The sequence below is a fragment of the Ochotona princeps genome, chromosome 9, assembly GCF_030435755.1.
Source record: "Ochotona princeps isolate mOchPri1 chromosome 9, mOchPri1.hap1, whole genome shotgun sequence".
Classification (NCBI taxonomy): Eukaryota; Metazoa; Chordata; class Mammalia; order Lagomorpha; family Ochotonidae; genus Ochotona; species Ochotona princeps.
In genome coordinates this window covers 70,141,324-70,165,278 of record NC_080840.1, presented here as the reverse complement: position 1 = coordinate 70,165,278, position 23,955 = coordinate 70,141,324, and the positions used below count along the sequence as shown (strand labels likewise).

The 23,955-nt window shown below is 35.7% G+C and overlaps 1 protein-coding gene across 1 annotated transcript in view; it reads left to right on the top strand.

Moving 5' to 3' along the window:
• Positions 1-23,955, top strand: part of MMP16 (matrix metallopeptidase 16) — a 274,840-nt gene that overhangs the window by 189,703 nt on the left and 61,182 nt on the right. The window contains exons 5-6 of the mRNA XM_004598102.2: positions 2,329-2,490; positions 4,388-4,599. Coding sequence (XP_004598159.1) covers positions 2,329-2,490; positions 4,388-4,599 — 374 coding nt within the window. The remainder of the gene's footprint in view (positions 1-2,328; positions 2,491-4,387; positions 4,600-23,955) is intronic.

Sequence of the window (23,955 nt, the reverse complement as noted above, 5' to 3'; positions counted from 1 at the left end):
TTATGAAACTTGTAAAATGCTGTGTCTCTCCCTTAAATACTTAAAGGACTTTTCAACTACTTTCTACTTCCACTGTTTCCACTTTGGTCCTCACCTAAATTCATGCCCAAATGATTGCACTAACTTAAAACCTTCAATCAGGCTATTCCCTTGCCTCTGTTGTTATTTTGTCAGCTATTAATATTAATATATTAACTTTTAGCATAAATTTGTCATTATTTGCATGGGTTGGAAGCCAAATCAAGTTCAAAATACAGAAGCATATTATTGGATTTATATTGGTTATTTAACATATTGATTATAAACATGATTTCTGTAATAGAACTGAAAGTTAAATTCCAACCCTATCGCACTGTGTGTCCTCACAAAATAAATATAATATGTGCAAGTCTTGACTTCCTTATTGTTTTTTTAAATTGCAGCAGCAAAAGGAGAGAGGGAGAGGAGGCAAAAGAGAGCATGCAAGAACTCCCATTTGCTAATACCCATAATTACCAGTAAAATCCTAAGCCAAAACCAAACAGCCAGAAACTCAGGCAGCTCTCTTTGTTGAAAAGCAGGGACCCAAGCATTTTAGACACCATTTGCTATCTCCCTGTGTGTGCATTGGTTGGGAGATACAGCAGGAGAATTTGAGGGACCCAAAGCCAGGTACTCAGAGGTACTCAGATATGGGATGACAACATTGTAATTGTTAGGACAAATATGCAGTCTGAACCCTGGTTTTGTATGTTCAAATAGAAATAACAATGTATTAGTGACTGATAAACTAAGAGGATTGTTGTAAGCATTAAATGAGATAATCCAAATAATATATCTAGCATACTCATATCAGAGTTTTCAATGGGGACAGTGAAAAAAAATTATATATATATATGATATAATATATAATATACATTATATGTTATATATATATATTAGCTAATGTGTGCACCTATTTTATATTTTATTGGTTTCTTACTTTAACTTTTATGTAATTTTATAAGAACAGAGAAGTGGAAATGTCTGTTTCTTTTTAAACAATTTGAACTTATTTTACCTTTAGTGTTTCAGTTGTTCTCAGGTAGGTTTCTTTAAGTGTTGTTGTGGTAAGTCACATTGGGCCTTCTAAAGTTCTGTGGGAATGAGCTGCATGACCTCAGCCTTCACTTATGAAAGATAATTCCAGCAAGAAAACGTTTGTTTACGTAGCAGCTTTGTGTTAATGATAGAGGCCCTGAAGAGAATTATAACAGCTCATTATAAAAATATTTGTAAAGGAATTTACCTAAAATTGACACCTCCTGAAATTGTTGCATTCACTGAAAGTCATGGGTGTAAAACTTTGCACTTTGTTTCAGTCCTATTAATCTTTTCACTTAGAAAAACAAGCCTTAGAGATGTAATAGCTCCAACTATTTCACGTTCATATGGTCTAAATAAAATTTTAGAATTAAGTAATATAAATACAGGACTACCATTTTACTTACAAAGAACTTCACTATGATGACATGGAAATGGACAACATGCAGAGATTACAAACGTATTAGGGTATGCAACATACTAAGTTGTTTTTCTGAAGAGTTTTATGCTTCACAGACTGTTGTACAATATGGTTACAGGTAGAAATTTCCATTGAGAAATATTAGTTCTACGTTAAATAAATTTTATTCAGTCCACTTAAGAACTGATTAAACTGAGATTAATCTAGAGTTCTGATTCATATGACTGTCAATCTATTGCTTTTACTTTAAAATATTACATTCCTATAGTCCAACCTACTTAAAAAATACAAAGCATTATTTTAGAAGCTGTGATACCTTGAGTCATAGATATAGCTCTGTAAATACCAAGATCTGTTCTTTTTTTTTTTTTTATAAGATTTGTCCCATCCATGCCTTAATTTGCTCATCAATATAAAAGCAGTGATTGTGCCTGGCCTGATTTTTTTCCTTTACTGAACTGTTAGAATTATGTTAAGTAGGAAAGAAAAGCGGAGCTGCTCTACATGATAATCTCAATTTCTGAAGCCAGTAGACTTCCTTCATCCATTGTTGGCTGTTCCTTACTGTGGTTTCTAACCTTCCGTATCTTCATCATTACTGCCTTGCTCTCACCGTAAAAAAAAAAAAAAAAAAAAAAAAAAAAAAAAAAAAGAATATATATATATATATATATTTTTTTTTTTTTGAATTTTTTTCCAGTAAGGAAGCCAGTAACAATCACACCAATAACTGAAATAGAGTTCTGCAATTTTCCTGGGTAAAATTCTGGTAACACCAACTTGTCCTTTTCAGTTCTGTACTTGGATATTATTAGCTACAATAATTTCTATTCTTGTTTATACAGGAAATGACTTATTTCTTGTAGCAGTTCATGAACTGGGACATGCTCTGGGATTGGAGCATTCCAATGACCCCACTGCCATCATGGCTCCATTTTACCAGTACATGGAAACAGACAACTTCAAACTACCTAATGATGATTTGCAGGGCATCCAGAAGATATATGGTAGGTTATCATTCTTTCTTTGGCTAATTCTACAGCGAAGCCAAGAATCCCTTCTCTCTTGGGATAGATTCTTTGTGACAAAAACTAAGAAAAATATATATGCATGTCTACCTGGCCTGTTGTCAAGATTTTTTTTTTCAATTAGTTAGATATTTTTGGCAATGTTCTTATGAATCTTAATGTATATAGTATGGAAATCGTATTTAACACTGATGAAGTTTTATTTTTTAATTTACTTGAAACGTGATTATATTAAATTCTAAATTATTTTTATATTTAAATCCGGATGGAAAAACATCATGGATTAAAGTCATCACTAAAAATAATGAGAAATACTAGATGTTGAAACTTTGGTGCAAACTGACAGATTGAATCACAGGTTGTGATATCTGATTTTGGATAGTTCCTGGACAAATGACAGTAAAGGCTTGTATATGATCGATGGATCAACTTGACCTTCTAGGCATGTGGTCAATCATTGACTCAGAGCAAAAGTCAAGAAATAAGAACATTAGTAAATTACTAAGTTAATTTTTGCAACACAAAAAATCAGTACAATTATTTTTATTTAGGGGATTCAGTCAAAGAATGTGGGAGAAAGACTAAATTGTGCATCTATATTACGCATATTTGCTATAGCCCTAACTCCCTCATTCCAAGGCATTTTTGTCACATGTAATTGTTAAGAATCTGACATTTATAATTTATAAATAGCAGATACAGCTTTTTAACTTAACAAAGATTTCAGTTTTATAGAATGAAGACAGTTGTGTGCTGTTTATATGTGAATTCCCAATATCTAGACTACCATTTGCATTTTTTAAGTAGTATAGTTTAAGTTCACTAGCTTGTGTTGCATTCCTTAGGTTTTCAATTCCAGAAATATATTCTCTAAGGGTTCAAATAGACTTAGGAAAAAAGGGTCAATTTATGTGCTACTCTTTATTTTATTAAGGTATTGAGAACAGGAAAATGTCTGAGACTGAAAGAGAAATAAATGCCTCATACTGGAATTTGCATTGAGCTAGCCTATTCCTAAATGTATGTCTTCTGAAATTCCTAGTAAGTGGTAAACTGAAAGAAGTCTCTTTCTCATGACCTCATGAATTAGTAGTCTAGACTGAAGGTCTGCAAAAGAATATCCTTTCCATATCTAAATATTAAGTGTGAACAGGCCTGTGTTTCTTCTGAAAAATGTTAATCTCCTGAGGAATGATGCTTAACATCTGCACCAAATTACATGTGTAAACTTTGGCTTGATTTAGAAGTCTCTTTTCAGAAGTTCTTCTTCACATTAATATTTTACTGATGTTTTTAAATCAGTATGTGTTTGGCTATTTCAGTATTTTTTAAATGAAACAATCATCTAGCAATTTATCAAAATATTTTATTGGAAAAAAATAGTAATAGTTTATTTAAAAAATTAACCCATATAGTTGATATATGGTAGAATACACTTTATTGAGACAATGCTTGGCTTTAGGAAATGTTTGTATGAAAGCATTGTCTATCAAAACCTTGGATTAACTTATGTGGAACTTGCATTCATGTCCCCAGTGTCAACTGTCATTTATTTATTATTTATATATCACCTACTTCCAGAAAAGATTTGAGAATGGCTTTACAATAAGAACTGTGGTGAAGCTATAAAAAAAAAAGTTATTAAAAGTTAAAAAAAAAAGTGATTCCTTGCACCTGAAGCTAGCACAATCGGGGTAATTTCAGACAGATTTGGCAATGATTTGGTGGCTAAGATACTTTGTTTTTTCAGAAAATATTGAAGACCTCTTAGCTCACCTCTCTGCTCGCTGCTGATAAGTGACTGTTCTCTGTAGCATATTTTCCAGCACTATTCCAGTTTTAAGTGAGCCAAGCACTGTCCTCATATTTTCAAAAGGTCCACCTGACAAGATCCCTCCACCTACAAGACCTCTACCGACAGTGCCCCCACACCGCTCTATTCCTCCTGCCGACCCAAGGAAAAATGACAGGCCCAAACCTCCTCGGCCTCCCACTGGCAGACCTTCCTACCCTGGAGCCAAACCCAACATCTGTGATGGGAACTTTAACACGCTAGCTATTCTTCGCCGTGAGATGTTTGTCTTCAAGGTAGGAGGCTGTGAGATATGTATGTATATATGTATATATATATATTTTAAATGGTAGATCATCTGTCCACTGTTGCTTTCTCAAACCAGTTCTCATTCATTCTGACATTACCTTCCAGGCCCTCTTTGAGTTAGAAAGTTCAAATAAAGCATCTTAAAAATAAATGCACAAATTGACTTTAACAGCTAGCAGAAGATTGCTGTGACATTCTATTTTGGGAATGCATTTGTTTCAGCAGAAGCTAAAATGCCTAGAAAACGTGACAGCAGAAATGCTGCATATGATGAAGATATAAAATAGCATAATCTAAATCATGAATAGTAGCTAATATGGATGATTTGCTTGGGAGCTTAACCACTTGCAGGCGCACTGAAGTTCATGTATCTTTGGTTTACACATGTTTGTAAGATCCCTATAATTGGACTTGACATTTAAAGTATTGTGTTTTAGGAGGCATACTGATCATTTTATTTGATGTCTACTCGGAGCCTTTTGAATTAAATATCCTCTTTGAGACCATTATTTTAATTTTTAAATACACTTGCTTTTGTTTTCCTTTGACATTTGTGTCTATACAATTTATATTATTTTTTTAATATTATAAACTAAATTGATTTTATATTTGCTAATGTGCTATTAATGAAATTGAGTTTCCAGACAGAATGCTGACAGAGTTCTGTATCTCCATGAATAGTTTATCAATACATTTTACATGATATTGAAATATGAATATACAGTGATATGTGAAAATAATTTTCTTTCGTTAAGGTTATCTTAGGAATAATAAAGATAACGTTATTTGTTGCCACTACAGATTTAAAATATACACATTTTAACAACACAAATCATTTGCAAGTAAAATAATGTGTTGCTATTTTTGGTTGGCATACATCAATAATGAAATATTGTCCTATACATGATTTCCTACATACCAGAGGCTATACTACAAAAATATAGAGTTCTCTATTTTTTATTAGACAAAATGCTCTATTTCTTCTACTGAAAAATAAGAGTGAGATTTGATGTAATATGCACAGAAGCAGCATCCTTTCCAGGAGAAATCAATGTATTTCGTCAAGCACACGAAGAGACTTCCGAATTTTGTAAATGTCCCATTATACTAAATGCTGAGTTAAATGTCATCACTGAATTGCAGGTAGGTTAAAGAAAAAAAAAAACATTTATATGTGTGTGTATTCATATGTGTATTTTATAGGTATCTATATACGTACACACACACACACACACACACACACATATTCAGTTATCATTATTTATTGTAGCAAAGCCGAAAGCAGCTAACTTAAATAAAAGCCAAATGCAATCAATGTTTTATTTTATAAGGTACCAGATAAAATCTGAAAGATGTTGTCTTTCCTATTTTGCCCGAATTGCAACATTGTAGCAATTATATACATCTTGGTATCATGGTATCATAGTGATATTACCAAAAAATTAATAATGAATATATGGCTTGAAACATATTAATATATATTCATTATTTCTAAGTAAATTATTGATATCATAAGTAACAAATGTCTTCAAGTCTTTTTTTTTCCTCTGTGTGTTGTAAGGAGTGAGTGCTACTGACTTTCAAAATGAGTTTCTGTAGTTGCTGATTCCTGAAATCAATAACAACAAGAAATGTGTACAGATCATACCCTCAGACACAATACAATAGCCACCATTTTTAATTTCAAAAGAAGTGTATAAGAATGCAAGTGTTTGTGGAGCCAACATATATGAGGCCAGCGTTGTGCAGAGCAATAAGGGTGGCACTTCAGACACCTGCATGAAGCCAGAGTGCTTGGTTTCAAGTGTAGATTGAGTTCTAGATTCCTAAATTTGGCTTGCCCCAGATTCAAATAGGATAGGTTTGGGGGAAATGAGCAACAGTTGGATGATTTCTGTCTATCTCAGTCTCTCTACATTCCAAATTAAAACAGGAAACAAATGAAATTCTTAACTAGAATTTTCAAATGAATTTCTTAACTAGGCAGAGTTAGAGAGAGGAGAAGAGACAGATAGAAAAAGGTAGAGATCTTCTTTCCGCTGGTTCACTCCCTTTAATTCCACAACAGATGGTCCTGGGCCAGGCTGAAGCCAGGATCCAGGAGCTTCACCCAGAGCCTGAAGCATTTGAGCTATATTCCAAGGTTTTCTCAAAGCTCATTAGCAGGGTGCTGCAACAGAAATCAAGTAACTGGGATATGCACTGGCACCCATATGGCATGACAGAGTTATATTGGTGACTTAACCTGCACAAAAACAAACCCACAAGTAAATTAAAAACATAAAAATAAAAATAAAAAAGCTTAAATGAAACCTTCTTTCCTAAACATTTGTCTTAACTTTCTAAATTAGAACTTCTTACAACTAGCTTCTGAAATCTGTTTGGACTTGTTTTTTTCTGTGATCTTTGCTGTCCTAAGAATGATTTCTACTAGAGATAATGCCGCTCATAGACATCATATTCCTTTTTACTCCACTGACCTGATGGATATTTTGTGACATAATTCTATAATTTTTACATTTGCCTCCTTTCCTGCAATGAGTATATATGCTCAAGAATCTGTGAATAAACATTTGTATTTCTGCCATTTCAGAGCTAATGTTTCACAAATGAAGAGGAACATAAATAAAAATGCCTTTCCTATACATGAATGCAATTTATAACATTGGAAAAAAAGTTGTGAAGTCTAATTAGACATAAACATTTCTGACATAGGGTGGTTACAAATGACTTTTTAAAGTGGATGGATTAGGCATGCTGAAGAGGTGAGAAGTAGCAAAACGCTTTATGTGAAAAGATTCAAAGGAGAGAACATAGACTTTTAATGAAAATGATAAATGTTAGGCTTCAAAGATTAATAATACAGGTTAACTAACAAGGGTTATGATAAAGTACTACCTACTCTTAGTTAGCACTTAAAATCAGAGTGGGGAATTAATAGGAACTAGCCATACATCCAAAAGTTTCAAGCCTCATAACAAAACTTCAAGATTGATATGAAAAGCTGATACCCAGAAATGTTGAGTAATGAGGGCAAATGTAAATAATTGAAAATGTAATTAGTGGTAGAACAGGGGACTACTTGATTCCAAGATCCATGCCTTCACCCAACTAACCTTCACTTCTCAATTACCTGAAAGAGGTGGGGAAGTTTCGAAATAAAGGTGGATTTTAAATTGTAAGAATAGTTTATTAAGCAACTATCATGTGCTGGATTCTATTTTAAGGATTTGTTTATTTATTTACTTATTGATTTATTGCAAAGGGAGATTTGCAGAGAGGAGAGACAGAGACAAGATCTTACATCTGTTGCTCCACTCCCCTAGCAGCCATAGTGGCCAAAGCTTAGCTGATCCAAAGCCAGGAGCTAGGAGCTTCTTCTGAGTCTCCCACATGGGAGCAGAATCCCAAAACTTTGGGCTGTCCTCTATTGCTTTCTTAGGCTACTAGCAGGGAATTGGATGGGAAGTAGAGCAGCTAGAACATGATCTGATGCCCATCTGAGATCTCAGCACATGCAAAGTGAGGACTTTAGCCACCAGGCTGTCCTGCTGGGTCTGCTGGATGTTGTTTTAGGCATGAAAAATAAAAGAGTGCACAAAAGAAGCTAGATCTTGGATTCTTGGAGCTTATGTTGTAGTTTTCAAGGTGGATTGGTGGGAAAAAGCAGTTCACAGATTTTCAATATGTGAAAGTTATGGAAGGATTTGAGAATGCAAGTGAAAGATGGAGCCCAGAAATACTGCTTGGCTTTGGCAATCATTGTCTCAGAAATGGGGTCCTCAGGGATGTTAAGACTGCCCATTATGTGACCTCATCTTTATCCATGGAATCTGTTTTTACATTTTACTATACATTCTTTACACACGAGTAAGGGATCACTTCCTGTTGCCAATGCTTGTACATTTAGTGTTCACTGTGACCTCTGCTTTGATGTCTGGCTTCGACTCAGACCTTTCTTCAGCCATACCTTCCCACTCCACATCTTCAGACACGCTGTCCTGCCTGTCAGCTTCTAGCGCTCACAATCTTTCCAGTAATTTTTACACTTTTTCTCTATATGCAATTGTCATGTTATTAGTTTCTTTCGTCTCTGTGATGCATTAGAATGTATTCCTCACTAGGTGATAATTTTCCTCAGAACAGTCATGGATTCATGTGACTTCACAGGAGTCTCAGTGTAATAATTAGATTAGCAAGCTGTGACTAGAGCCATGCTGCTACAATGATCAGCCAGCCAGTGAGATCACTGAAGCATTCTGTGTATAGATTTTTAGCACAAAATGAGATTTTCTTGACACAATGAAAGGTATTTCATCAGGCAATTTTGTTGTCTTCCTAGGAAGAATCCACCCCCCCGCCATTTTTTTTATTAAGATCAGTGTCAACACAATACTTTTTCATAGTAAACTTCCTCACACAGCATTTGATTTATCTTGAGTTCTGAGGTCATTTATTTAAAGTAGTTCATGTGAATATTTATATGATGAATGAGATCTATGAGGGCATTTCAAAATATTCAAGGAAAATAGAAATAAATATATTCTTATTTTTGGCACAAAAGCAATTTAACTGCATGCATGGTACTTCCATGACACATTTCCCATGAACTTTTCAAAGATCTCTGGTATGCACGGTTTTATGTTTTATACCAAAATAGACTTATCTTTTAAATCCATTTTCCACAAACTTTTTTCAAATATTTTCTTATATATACATTCTCTATCCTGGTGTGTGAGAAAGTTAGACCATGCACAGTCTTGTTCTGTGGGAAACATAAAGCACCAAAAGCAAAGAAATGAAAAATCAAAATGAAATTCTAAGTAACAGAAAAGCAAGATAGCAGTAACGAAAGAAACTGTGTCCTTACTTTAGAGAAGGTGATTTTAAAACCTCTCCCTGAAGAGAATAAACTGCTGAGACTCTGCTGATAACAGCAAGATCTGATTATTCAAATGAATACTCTCAGAGTGCTTTTGGACCATAAGCTTAAAAAAACAAAAAACACTGAATACTTTGGTCATTTTGTGGGTAAAGAAAAGCAGAAAGCAAAACTTGCCAGGGTTGTGGTACAGATTTCAATATACAATACTCTACTCTGTATGAAAGAATGTAATGGTAACTCTATTCTTTTTAAACTGAAAATGGGAACACAATCAGCATCTTGCACATGAAGAGTCCTTTGAGTACAAAAGAGTAAAAAGGATTCGATTTGCCTACTGACGACTTTTTATTATAACAAGGAAAGTGAATGAGAGCCAGTGCTTAGCAGTGTAACTAGAAAGGCCAAGTTTGAAGAGCAGAATTATCAAAGAACAACATTAAAAAAAGGGGGAGAAAGTGCCTTGCTAATTCATAGAGAACAAATTCCTGACTCTGAATAAGGAAATATGTCATCCTTTCCAAAAGAATTAAGTCAAAGCATTGATTCTTTGGCTTGATTTCCTCTGTCAAAATTCTGTCCATTTTTCACAAGACTACTTATCTATTGAAAATCACCATAGTTCCAACTTAGGTGTACATTATAGTCTACTTTCATTTGGCAAGGAGGTATGTTTGTTTCTGGAACTGAAATGTTTTAAATTAAAAAAGAAAGGAAAGGGAGGATAAAATAATAAAACAGATGATAATTGAAAGAGATTGCTGTGAAATGTAAGATTTTACCCCACTGAGATGTCTCCCAAAAATGTAGACATGGACAATGTCGGAGAGTCCAGCATCTAACCACCAGGACATTACCAGCCATTTTGCTGTGAGTCCACCCTTGTATAATTTGTGATGAAATTGCTCAGTCAGCCTTCAACTTCTTGACTCTTCTGTTTAGTAGTTTCTGAATTCTTCTCTTCTTATCTACTATTACCATGTCTAGCCAAAGCACAATCCCATCTCACCTTTCACCCTTCAATATTTCACCCTTTAATATCCTCCACCTTGGTTGTATGGCTGCTGTCTTAGCCCTTCCCACCAGTCAGTTTTTCACTACTGCATATAGAATGATGATGCATGAAAATGGATCAGATCAGACTTTTGCTCTGCTAGAAATCCTCCCATCTCTAACTCAGAATAAAAAAGCCAACATTATTTCAGCAGCTCAGGGGACTGCACGAGTAGCCCACTTCCTCTTGCCTCTCTGATCCTACCTCCTCCATCATAATTTCTCTGCTTTGACCCTTTGGTTTCCTGCCATATTTCTCCTCCTTTGTGTTTCTCCAAAGTGCCAGGAATGCTTTGGGTTTCCTAGAGACAATATTTATTTATCTTTCAGATTTCTGCTGCCGTATGCACAGCAGCAGAAGGTTGCCATCAGTGACTGGTGCTGTACAGACTTTTGATGTTCAATTCTACATGAAGCTGGATTATGAAACAGTGTTTATAGAATCCCACAAACTTTCATTGTTAGTTATATGCCTTGTGGCATGTAATAACCATGTAACAGGATGGATTTGTCTTTTACAGGTAAAAGAAATCTTCCATAACTCTCAGTTTAGTAAAATAACTCATCCTGTTGCATAGGAGTATGTCTTTGTCTATAGTTGAATAAAATAAGTTTTAAACTCTTAGGCTACAGACTGAGTTGGAGTCAAATCCCACTTGTGAAGGGCTCCAGGCAGACTGTAACTGACTTAATCACCACTGAATTGTCCAGTGTCCCGAACTTACTAGACCAAAAAAATGCTTGTTAAGTATCTCCAGGCTTTCTTTTCTAACTTTGTGGATGACAATACATTCTATCAAAAAATGACAACAATTTATGTGGCAAGGCAGAGTCCAAATTTTTAACTATTATTGTTATTAGGTACCTCAATTCCTAGTGCAATTTGGAATCATTTTTTTTAAGATTTATTTATTTTTATTACAAAGTCAAATATACAGAGAGGATAGACAGAGAAGAAGATCTTCCGTCCAATGATTCACTCCCCAAGTGAGTGCAACGACCGGTGTTGAGCCAATCCGAAGCTGGGAAACAAGAACCTCCTCCAGGTCTCCAATGCAGGCGCAGGGTCCCAGTCCCAAAGCCTTGGGCCGTCCTCGACTGCTTTCCCAGGCCACAAGCAGGGAGCTGGATGGGAAGTGGAGCTGCTGGGATTAGAACCGGCGCCCATATGGGATCCCGGTGTGTTCAAGGCAAGGGCTTTAGCCGCAAGGCCACGCCGCCGGGCCGCAAAGTGTTTTTTCTTCTATCATATTTTAAAATATATATCATCTATGTTTTATATTGATATTTTTATGTAGAAGGTGCTTATTCACAATTTATGTTTCAAAATTTTTTCTTATTATTTCAGGATAAATGATCAAAGTTTGGATCCACCATGCACTAAATTTAATTTTTTAAATTCTAAATATTTCATAGTAATTAGTATCTAATTTTTCTTTCTGTTTGATATCTCTCTTTCATCTGTGTGAGCACAGAGGTCCCCGCAATTGGACCAGCTTCAACTGCTTTCCCAAGCCATTGGTAAGAAGCTGGATCAGGAGTGGAGAATCCAGCTGGGGCACAAACTCCAAGCGTGTAGGCAGCATTACCAATGACAGCTTCACTCACTCTGCCGTCACACTGGCTTCTTAATTGTCATTTTAATATGCAGGAACCCTTGTTAGGATTGTCATTCTGCTTTATGGGCTATCTGAAACTATTTAGCCATCTGTCCAGATCTTCATTTTTTTAAATTTATTTATCTTCCCCTTAAATAGTTTATTTTTATGAATATTAAAAATAAAATAGATGCTAAAATGTAATTAATTTTAAAAATTGTTTAAGTGTCCATAACACCTTGAAAATCAACAGAGAAGTGTAAAATGAGTAACAGCTAAAAAACACCTTGAACCGTAGTGTAAGTTAAAATAGTAGTGTTGCTTATAATCGGTTTGATTTTGTTTTAAAATAATTGTTACAAATATTATCAAACAGTACTTTATTTCTAAGTTGATCATCTCTGCTTTTAACACTCACAATTAGGATTCATAGCTCTCTGCACGTTTCCATTCCTGATACTTACCCTAAGATGTGTCAGTAACATTTCATAATTATTTCTTGTTTTCTTTTCACCTCACAAAGGCTTTATATCTACTTCAGCATGGTCTAAGACACATGCAAAGGCACTATTATGTATTTCCTTTAAAAAAAGAGTTCTTGCTTACCAAGAAACTTTAAACTCTGCATTCTCAGTTATTCGTTTATCAATAATTGTACAAAAATGGTTGCTATGTGCCAGACAAAGAAAGTCTCAAGTTAGGACAACACAGATTGGCTCATGTGTGGGCGGGCAGGTGGACACATCACAGTGTGCACAGACACCTGCAGAGACCCAGGCTTGGAGGAGGCTATAGCACAGCCAGTGAGTTCTCTGGGTTCAACTGCCTCATGACTTTTCTAAAGGTTGGCCTCCGTTTCCACTGCACATCTACTGGTCAACTTGCATGATACAAAAACGAAAAAAATCACCGAGTCAGAGAGTCTGAGCATCGAAGTAATTTTTGATAAACTATAACACTGATAAACCCAATTTAAACAATGTTCATTCAACAGGCATATAAATCCAGTTAAAAAGTAGCTGTGCAAATCTACCACAGACGCAGTCAATATTGACAGCATGGGTCTTCAGTATTTCTTAAAATGTACATTTTCAAATCTTTTACCTTTTAAATTTAATTACTCCTTATTTATCTTGTTTTCATTTAATGTATTGTATATAAATAAAACACAGATAAAACAGTTTTCTAAATCATATTATTAAAGTCACATTAACTGTTTCCTTCTGAAAATATCTCAGTTTCACAGCTTGAATATTTAACAGCTGTGTGTTAAAATTTTTTTTTTATTTGACCTGAAGAAAACTGCACCTCATTTATCCAGAAGTTGGTAATTGTTTTGTGATGACCCATGCAAGTTTACACCAAAGCACAGCATCTTCCCTGGCAGATCGTGGTCACCCTGCTCCTCCCAAGTTGCTGGTCTCCAGGGCACTGAGCACAATTATTTCTTGAAGTAGAGGATGTAGTCACGAAACACAACACACTGCCCAACTTTAACGATGGTGATTAAAATGAATGACGTAAATGGAGACACTTTCCAAATGCTGAGAAAGACAGTATTGGAAAAACATTACTTCTACAGGTTGAAAATAATCCCAATTATACGGCCAATGGCATGGGGAGAGGGGGTGCGTGAGACTCTACTCTTAAAGATTCCAACTTCTGTATAAGCAGGATAGTTATTGACATACTTAAATCTCATGCAAAGCTTTCAGTCATAGCTATAGTCACCACTGCCTTCCTAAACAGCATGATTGATATTTGAGTGCTCAGTATTAACTAGGTGCTGCACCTTCAAGCATCCATGGCCTATGAAGAGGAGAAGGTAAGCCAAAGAGATGCAGTAAGGACATCAGGTTACAAAATGCAAATGCTCAGATTCTTCCCTAGTAGCAGGCTAGAGCTGTGACATGACCACTCAGATACAGAGACGCTAAGGCAGCAAGAGTTTAAAGAGTCTACATTGCTGTATTTCACAGTGTCAGGAATTTATTAGAAGGAAAACGGGTCCAGATTCTGTTTCTGCTATAATTTGTAAATGTTTATGATTTTTATAGAGTCACCCACTTATATGTACATGTATTAATTTTATAATCAGTACATTCATGGAATTTTTTTCTATTCTTTTTTTTTTGCACTTTGCATTTCGGATTTTTTCCACTTTAATCTTTCTTATTTCATTTACAATTCACTTTGAAAAAAGACACAAAGAAATTTTATTTTTGCTCAAATTATTACCTTATCTCAATTCCTACTATTGATAAGAGTATGCTATACCATTTACATTGAAGTAATGACACAGTGTGTGAAACCTGATGAAGCAGTTAAACTAGTTATTGAACACAAATACCAATACGTGACACTTTTTTTTTTGAGGATAAAAAGCCTTTATTTGCCAATAAATGAGAAGACAGGAGTAAATCACTGACACCTGTTTTTCCAATTGGGATCCTGGGACTTTTTTTCTGAATTAGATAGCAGGAAAAAGTCAGTATGTGGAAACACTGGTGAGTCATGTTCTGATTGGAGTCATTTGAAATCACATCGCAGAGTGAAAAGGGCCTTTCATTTTATTTTCATTCCAGTGGAGCCATCACTTCTGAAAGGATGCCAGTGCTTTAAGTTCTGGCTGTACACTCTGGTTCCACAGATACATTTTCCTCAGTCCATTTTCAGGATATATGACTTGCAGTTCTAGGTTCCTTGTTTCTGTTTAGCAAGTACAATCATGTCTTCAGCAACTCTGCTAAGAGTGTAGGAATTGAAGAAAAAGGATAAAACTAGTTGTTGAAACAGAGGAGAGGAAACTGCAGAATACAAGTACGGAAGCAAGAGTTTGGAATTTGGCTGATCAGGGTACGGCTCCTTCTCTGTCTTTTCTTTCTCTCTTCCCCCTCCTTTCCTCTCTCTTTTGCCCTAAAAGCCGTAAAAACACTAGAAGATACCTTAGAGAAACTTTTCTATTTTGAAATATCTATCTTCAAATTGTGAAGATATCTCTAAATAAGGCGCATAATTAAGCAACTAACAATACATTGACAGGGATGAGTTTGATATTGTATTTTAGACACTACCTGGGATAACTGCATGTCAACTGGGTTCAAGACCTGGCTTCCTTCCGATTCCAGCTTCTGCTGAAGTTGTTCTTTAGGGCAGCTGCTGATGAATCAAGTGTTCAGTTACCTTCTACCTTGTGGGAAACTGATATAGCCTTCTGGCTCCTCATCTTGGTCTGACTTAGCTCCTGCTGTGATACAAGTGTGTTTGGGGTGAAATAAAAGATGTAAACTCTCTGTTCATATGTGTTTCTCTGTGCTTTTCTCCCTTTCAGGTAAATAACATTTTTTGAAGCATATATTAATAAATCCAATAATTTTTATACAGTTCTGCAAGGTCAAAAATCAGTAACACACTTAAAAGGGATACACATAAAAGTGGTATATTTAACGTACAAAATACTAATGAGATTATAAAAATCACTGTCATTCAAAGATTGTCTGGAGCAACATTGTGGATCAGCCTGTTAGGCCTCCACCTGTGATGCCAGCTTCAAGCGTTGAGTGACCAGCTGCTCTGCTTCTATTGGGATGGCAGCATAGAGTGGCCCAAGTGCTTAAACTGCTGCCACCCATTGAGAGACTCCGATGAATTGTGGCTTCAGCCTGGTCCAGCCCTGGCTATTGAAGCCATTTGGAAATTGAAACAGCAGGTGGAGGAATGGGGAAGCTCCCTCTCGCTCTATCTGTACCTTCTTAGTCTCTCCCTCCATTCCTCTTTGCCCCTTCATCTTCAGTCTTTCCCAATTATCCTTTTATTTTTAAAGTAAATAAATACATAAATTCTTTAAATATAAAAATTGCCCATGCAAAGGTAAAAATCTTAATAAAAAACTTAGACACTTCATAAATGTTAATGTTATTTAATACACAATGAGATATTTTTTATCTTTTATCATGATGAAAGTCAATAGGATAATATATGATAATTTCAAGAAACTAACATGAACATAAATTTTTGCCATCCTCTGGAAAGTTCCTTAATTACAAAAGATCTTTGATTCAGAAGTTTTTCGAAAATTTACTCTCACAACCACCTGGGAGTCTATACATGCATGATTATTTCAGCATGGCTTACCGTTGCAAGGAAAGCATGGAAACAAGCTAAATAACCAGTAAGAATTTAGAGTTAGACACTGAACTATATATTAGCAAACAGAATACATGATAACTATGATAAAGAATGTGCTGTACCAGATATGTTTTTTTTTTAATTTATTCATTTTTATTGGAAAGGCAGATATACAGAGAGGAGGAGAGAAAATGAGGAAGATTTTCCATGCAATGATTCACTCCCCAAGTGAATGCAACGGCCGGTGCTGTGCCAATCCAAAGCCAGGAGCCAGGAGTTTCTTCCAGGTCTCCCATGCGGGTGCAGGGTGTGTCAAGAGCTAGCTCCTTCCTGTACAGTGTTATATGCCTTAAAAGGCTGACATGCAAAATACCATGGGAGGACGTAGAAACGTGATATACACAGAAATATTTGTTGTGAAGGATACCTAACCTGCTTCTGTGAAAACATTGTAAAATTAGCCACTCCTGGAGTTAAGCGTGATGTAGTCAAGTGCAGAGATAGAACATTTGCTGCAGAAATGAAGGCATGGACATTGGAAAATGAGTCCTCATAAATGGGATTACTTATATGCTATGCTGAGAATTAAAGATTGTATTTATCCTGGTTAGATGAACTGACGAATAGAACAGAGCAAAAGGAACTAGTGGAAGAAATATGAGGCGAAGAGCTGAGGAAAGGTTGATTTCTTGGGAAGGACCTAGTAAGAACAAGTAAAGGCTCATTCCTAAATGGCAGAATTGAAAGCACTTAAAAAACATGCTTTTGGGGAACAAAAGAGGAACTGCAAATGTTCCAGCACTAACTGTGGATGGTTACACAGCGAATCACAGTATGTCAAGATTAGAAAAGAAGGAGTGAGGAAGGAGAGGAGTGTTTAGGAGAGAAGGAAAAGGGGAAGGGAAGGGTAGCAAGATGAAATGAGATTTGCTTCTGAATGACGCAGAGTGCTAAGCCTGTGAAGACAAAAATCTGAGAGGCCAGTCTCTCCCACCTGGCCTTGGATAAGGGAGATGGGCCTTTCACAATGCCAGGTTACTAAGATGTCTATAGAAAGAAGTTATATTGTTTCCGTTTCTCTTACTATTTCCTGAACCTTTGGTTAAAAAGATGATTTATATTCTTATTGGGGCCATTGAAAGGATTGGAAGCATTTCTCAGGATATTGTGGAATTAAACATGCATGTTGATATCTGATGCCTTTCACCCCTCTCCTGGAGCAATCCTTAGCTCTGTGCAACATGGGGCTGTACTACCCACTTGGGAAGTGTAGTCATTTGTAGCAGTTACTGATCAGGTCCTAATGTGTATCCTTAAACTGAAACCCAAAGGAGCGGATGTAAGAGCTGGTGGTTCAAGTACAACCAACACAAAAATCTCCTCATCCACAATTCTGAAAACCTTGCAATACAGGCAATAATTTCCGATTATATTTGCTAATATTATTAGAAACAGCAACACTGACACTTATTATTGATTCCTGAAACATGTTCATGCAATGTAAAAAATTTGTTAGTTTATTTGTAAGTTTATATGTATATATATGATTTTTATGTTGCTGTTGTAAACAAAGGATCAAATAGATGATCAAAGGTAAAATTTTTAGGATTAAAAATATAAAGGTCTCTTGGGAAAAAATAATACATATTATTAAATACACCAACGAAATAATTCTCTCAAACCATTTTGGCTATATATGGGACTTTTCATTTAGTTTCAAACTCTTGCATATATAATATATGAGAATCATTGTATGGATATACAAGAGGACTTAGAGTGAAAAAAAGTTAATATATTGGCCAACTTCAGGGTCTGCCTCTGCCCTAGGAGTCTGACATTGGGAAGCCAGAAAGCAAGTGGGTACTGGGGAGGCCAACAGTTGGAGTATGAGAGCAATGGAAGCATGGGACCCAGAATGTGAGCCCTTCCCTATCATGGGACTTTATGGGGGCTTGAAATGCGAGTGGTTAGGCAACAGCACAATTCTACTCCACCACTTCAGGTTCCAGGTGATAATAGGTGAGTCTCACTTGACTCATGACTGGGCAGGAAGGAATACAGGGGGAAGCCTGGCTTCCAAGTTAATGACCCTGAACTAACTGCCTAACGCCATAACAAAGAAGGCAAGTTCACGTGTATTAAGCACAAATTTTAAAAGGTACATAATTTAGCAATACCATATAGATGACTGCGTGTCTGTGCCACCCAGACGTGACGGAGGGCTGTGGGTGGAATGCTAAGCTCCTGGCTTCAGTCTGGCATAGCCACATCTGCTGCAGATATTTGGGGATTGAACCAGAGGATGGAGACCCACTTTCCCTGCTCTTTCCATTCCAAATAATTACAAATAAATAAAATTAAATAATAATTAAAAAAAAACTGACAGTCTGCTACCCTCTTTCTTAGAAGCAACCTACTGTTGAAAGAATGATTCAATGCAATTGCCATTAAAGAGGATACATGTTCGAATTCCAGAGATTTTGAGGTGATCTCACTACTGGATGTGATAAATGTAGTTCTTTGCAGTGTTTCCGTATTAAGCTTTGTGATGTGAAATGTTATCTCATTTTCCAATGGTGGATCTGGCTGCAAAGTTAAAGTATACACGTTCCAGTAACTCCATATTTAAACTGTCTTTGCTAGAAGAGGGTATGGTTTCCGTAGAAGAACCTGTATTGCTGTGCTCACTTATTCTCCGCATGGTTTGTAGGGAAGGCTTTCCTTGGTCTGTCTGACAGCCACATGCTCTGCACAATTACTCAGCCCGCCAGTGAATTATGCACCCAGGCCCTCACTTGGTGGGTCAGGAGCTTGAATTCCTTGGTCTTTCAACTTGTTCCATTTTTCTTGTTTATTTTTAAGATACCAAAGACAAAAGTGATCCTCAAAAGGAACAAAGAACCAGAAAATGAAATATCCATTTTTGGTGAAAATAATGGGGCATTCGTCCTGCCATTTGAATCCGAAATAAAACTACTGAAGTGCTAATTTTAATACACTGTGGCCAAATCAGAGATTTTTACTTTTTTTTATGTGTAAAAATATGTTCTGAAAAAATTTGATCGGAGATATAAAAATCTGTTATGTCACACTCTAGAATCTAGCCAGTTTTGATTATAAAAAAAATCTGATTTCTTTGTTAATTTCAGCTAAGTATTCATTGTAGCAAACATTTCCTCCATAGTATGGTTCTGTTTCCAGGAGAGCGATCCTTAATCAAAACCATGAATGTTTTTTCAGGGAACCAGATCATTATACCTGGCTGGGATAACTCACTCTAAAATCCTAAAGTCGGATACTTTGTCAAATAAGTTTGCAGCAAAGTAGGAAAAATAAGGCAATTTTCACAGTCTTTTTTTTCCTACATTTTAAATCATTGGTATTAGTTTCCATAATACATTTGTGTAGGTACAAGGATTCCCCTCTTTGCTTCCTCTGTCCCTCTCCCCATTTTGTCCTCTTACCATCCCCCCATATCATTACAGTGATGTGTTCCTTTAGTAACAGTTACAAGTATAAAATTCTGCAATTTTGGATACTAGTTTGCCTGTCTTTTTCTATACCTAGCTGCCAGCTGTGTTTGATTTTAGAATGGTGGGTAAGGGACTGTATACTATGATATAGCGAATAATACATTCTAAGAGAAGAAACGGTATTTTGACTACTCTGTTTCTCCTTCAGCAATATTTTATAAATAGTACTATTTAGTATTTCAGAATCTTGGGATACAAAAACAGTAAGATCATCGCTTGAACTCTGAGACAATTGCAGTCAGTTCATGCCAATGCCCAGCTTATGATGAAAAACATGAGGGAGGAGGGGGAGGATCGGCTTGTTTTGCTTTGTTTCATTTTCTTGTTTTCATGATGGAATTCTAGAAATTGTTGATGTTTGAAGTCTTTTGACTTTTTAGCCAATAACTTGATGAGGTTGTTCAGGAAGGTATTGTCAGAAACACCTTCCCTTGTCGTTGGGTCTTGAGATCAACAGGCATAGATTCAGCTGTAGGGGCTGCACTCAATTTTGATGTATATATGTGCAAGAGCAGAGCAAGCACCTTACAGAAAAACATTCACTAATCAGTAATTAAAATCTTTGTTATTACTCATCTTTCAATTTTTTGTAACAGCATAGAGGCATCCTAAGTGCTTTGTAATGTGTTTTAACAGAGCTGGAAACGCATCGATTCACCAGTGGCCATCACAGAATATCTGACATTAATTTATCTTTACAATATTTATAAAGGAAATGATTTAGCTTAAGAGTCTGGGCACAGAGTCTCAGGATTGGATAGCTGCTTCTGGGGACAACTTCCTGTTCCATCATAGCATGCTATAGTGGTCAGATGGTGAGAGCATTCAGGAGACGGACAAACGAGTGTCGAAGAGACAGAAGGAGCAGGGGAGCTAATGACCGTCTAAGCGAAGTTGTTGTTGAAGAAGTACATTCATTTCTGCAAAAGCTAATCAAGTCCCTTAAGAAAAGTATTAATCTGTCTTAAAGCTCCATCGCCCAGTGCTACTACATTGGCAGACAGCATTTCAACGTGAGCTTTGATGAGAACAAACCACATGCAAGCCATAGCATCTCCTTATAGCTAAACTAAAAGGATTCTGAGTATCTTTTCCACACACGTGCATGGAGAACTAAGGTCTGAGAGATGTGTTGTTTGCCTGAATGCCCCAGCACTAAAACCAGAAATCAGTATTAAAAACCACATCACAGAGTTTTCCTTGTTATTTGACTTTTACTGCTAATGAACAACAACAACAAAAGAATACAATAAATAAAAACAAAACAAAAACCTCTGGACATTTCAGCCTGTGTAGCAGTAATAATTCTACACTTGCAAAAATTTAAGGCAATTTTCAAGACAAAATTAAATGACCTTTTTAAAAAAGAAATCTATTTGAGTAAATTGTTTCCTTTTTTCTCCATGTGACTAAGCATTGCCAGTGCTAAAATATTAACATACTATAAAATCAGAGGATCTCTGTTTTTTTGTTGTTCCTAATCGGCACTGTTCATAATTTTGTAGCCGTGTACCCATCACGAATGAGAGTTGTGAGCTGTATTTGTTTATAATATGGAAACTAGAAGGAAGGAATAAGCCATTGACAGTGCTTAGGAAGGCCATGGAGAGAGGAAAAAACCCTGCAATGTGACCAGCAGTTTCTGAGGCTGCTGACATCCCTCTAAAGGCCTTTTTCATGTTGGCGTACAGAGAGGCTTTGCACAACACACCCAGTAAAATCTATTAATGGCTGCTGCAGTACAAGGGACCAACAGTTTTTCATAAGACCTGGAAAGAAAAGTGGACAGACTTTCCTACTGCTGACATTTCAGTTTTAAAGTCTGTTTTTGAGGAGTACTGGCTGGAAGAAACAGGCACTGAAGTTCTTTTGAAATATTCTTCCAGTCAGTATCTGCCTCTTTCAGTTCCTTGAGAGCTATGTGCCGTATAAATACTTGGAAAATGTTTGTAAAATACAAACTAAAGGAACGTTTAACAGTGATTTACAGTACAGTCAGAATCTAGCAAGGAGTTCAGCATACTTGGAATGAAATGTCAGTAATTATTAGACATAGTTAACTTACTCCCCCCCTTTAAAAAACTTAAGTGTATACGGGAGTGAAGATTTGCCAACTGAATAAAAAATGTGAAAAAAGAAATATACTATTTTCTTCTATATATGTTCTATTTAATACTTTTCTTTAGTAAACAATTTTGAAATTAGAATAATAGCTCATTGTTTGGCATTTTTAAAAATCTTGATTTCAAAAATCAGTGAACAACATATTTAGCTCGATTTTTCCTTCCATCTTCTTATTGCTAGCATTAACTCTAGATGATCAGGGTTAATTTCTTTCTATGTTAGTCTGCAAATTATCAACACAAAGATAATCTTAAATTATTTTGGGTACAATAATATTTTCCAATGAAATCTATGCTTGTAGGTGTCTTGCATTTCTTTGTTGTTTTTGAGGGTTCTTTGGGATACGTAAAACAAACCACCATAGAATAGATATTTTTAGAGCTAAAGTATGTTTGGGGAAAAAAAATGAATATAATTATCCCACATTAAAAATATACTATCATCCTTACCCAGAACCCACAATATGTGCTTATGTTATATGTGAAATAAAGAGTTCTTTCTGTTATTTCCAGTAATACACTTTACCTTGGTCTCAGCCCAAGACAGGCCCGCCTTATTCTAAATAAATGTTATGGCACTTCATATTAATGTCAGAATTCAATGTGGGCTTTGGATAAACTCTGAGATAGCATGGAGAGACTGTTTCTCTTAAAGCTCTTTAAACATGCATTTCAAAATGAAACATTTATACTGCCATTAAAATTGTTAGTATATACATAAAAATAAAGGCAGAAAATATCATTTAAGGTTTTGCTTTATGTTTAACTATAACCCAAAGTCACATACACACACACACAAAACAAGGCACAGAACTCAGCATTTGTACTCTGCCTGTCTAGGAAAAAAGTGAAAGTTTTATCTTCTGGTACTATTGGTTTTAATTTGAAACATCATTACTTTTTATATAATTGTGTTTTTTTATTTTTTTTTAAGAAAAAAGTATTAAAATTCACTTATAAAACAATATAAAGAGCAACGACCTCTGGATATTAAATAATGTTAAGGTAGTATAAATCTGAATCACATTATATTTCAGAATGTTAGAATCAGCCAGGAAGGAGGTCAGCTCTTACTCAGTAGTGGGAGTGTTTAGGAACTAGGTGTGGAAGTGGGCGTTCGACACAGCCTGTAAGACGCCATTTGATACGCCTTCATCCCAAATGGGCGTGCCTGGGTTTGAGTCCCAGCTCTGTGTTTCATCCAATTTTCTGGTACTATCCACTCTGCCAGGCAGTAGGTGATGGTTCAAGCACCAGGGTCCCACCAAAGGGAACTCCTAATAGAATTCCACCCTTCTGTCTTCATCCAGGCCCAGTCCCAGCTATTGTAAGTAGTTGGAGAGTGAGCCAGCAGTTGAAAATATTTTCTTTGTCTGTCTCTTTCTATTTCTCTGCCTTTGTAATATATGTGTATTATATGCATTCATATATTTATATATACTATATCAGTAAACTAGCATATGTGTATATATATATGTGTGTATATGTATATATATGTATGTGTGGATATATATACATATCTATATACATATCTATATATGTCATGATTTTTTCAAGTTCAGTTCTAATTATGCACCAAGCTTTCTTTTGATTTAGGGTTAAAATTAGTCAACAAATCAAAATAGCAAAAAAAATGGATAATGCATGAAATAAAACCACAACTTATTTTAACAGGAATAATTGCAATTATCACAAAAATATGTAATTTATTTTCAAAAAGGTCCTGAATTATAGGCAACATTATAATTGAAAGGCTACTTCTGACACAGGTAGGCAATCTTACTGGCATCTCTAGAGCCGTCTTTGTTTCTTTTTAAGAATTATTTGATTTATTGCAAAGGTAGAGTTAAGAGTTTTAGAGAAAATGAACATCTGAAATGTATTTTTTTTTTGCAAAAAAAAAATAATAAAGGTAGAATTAGAAAGAGAGGAAGAAGTAGAGATCTTCCATGTACTGGTTGGGTCCTTAATATTTGCAGTGACTGGGACTGGACTAACTAAAACAAAGAGCATAGAGCCATCCAGG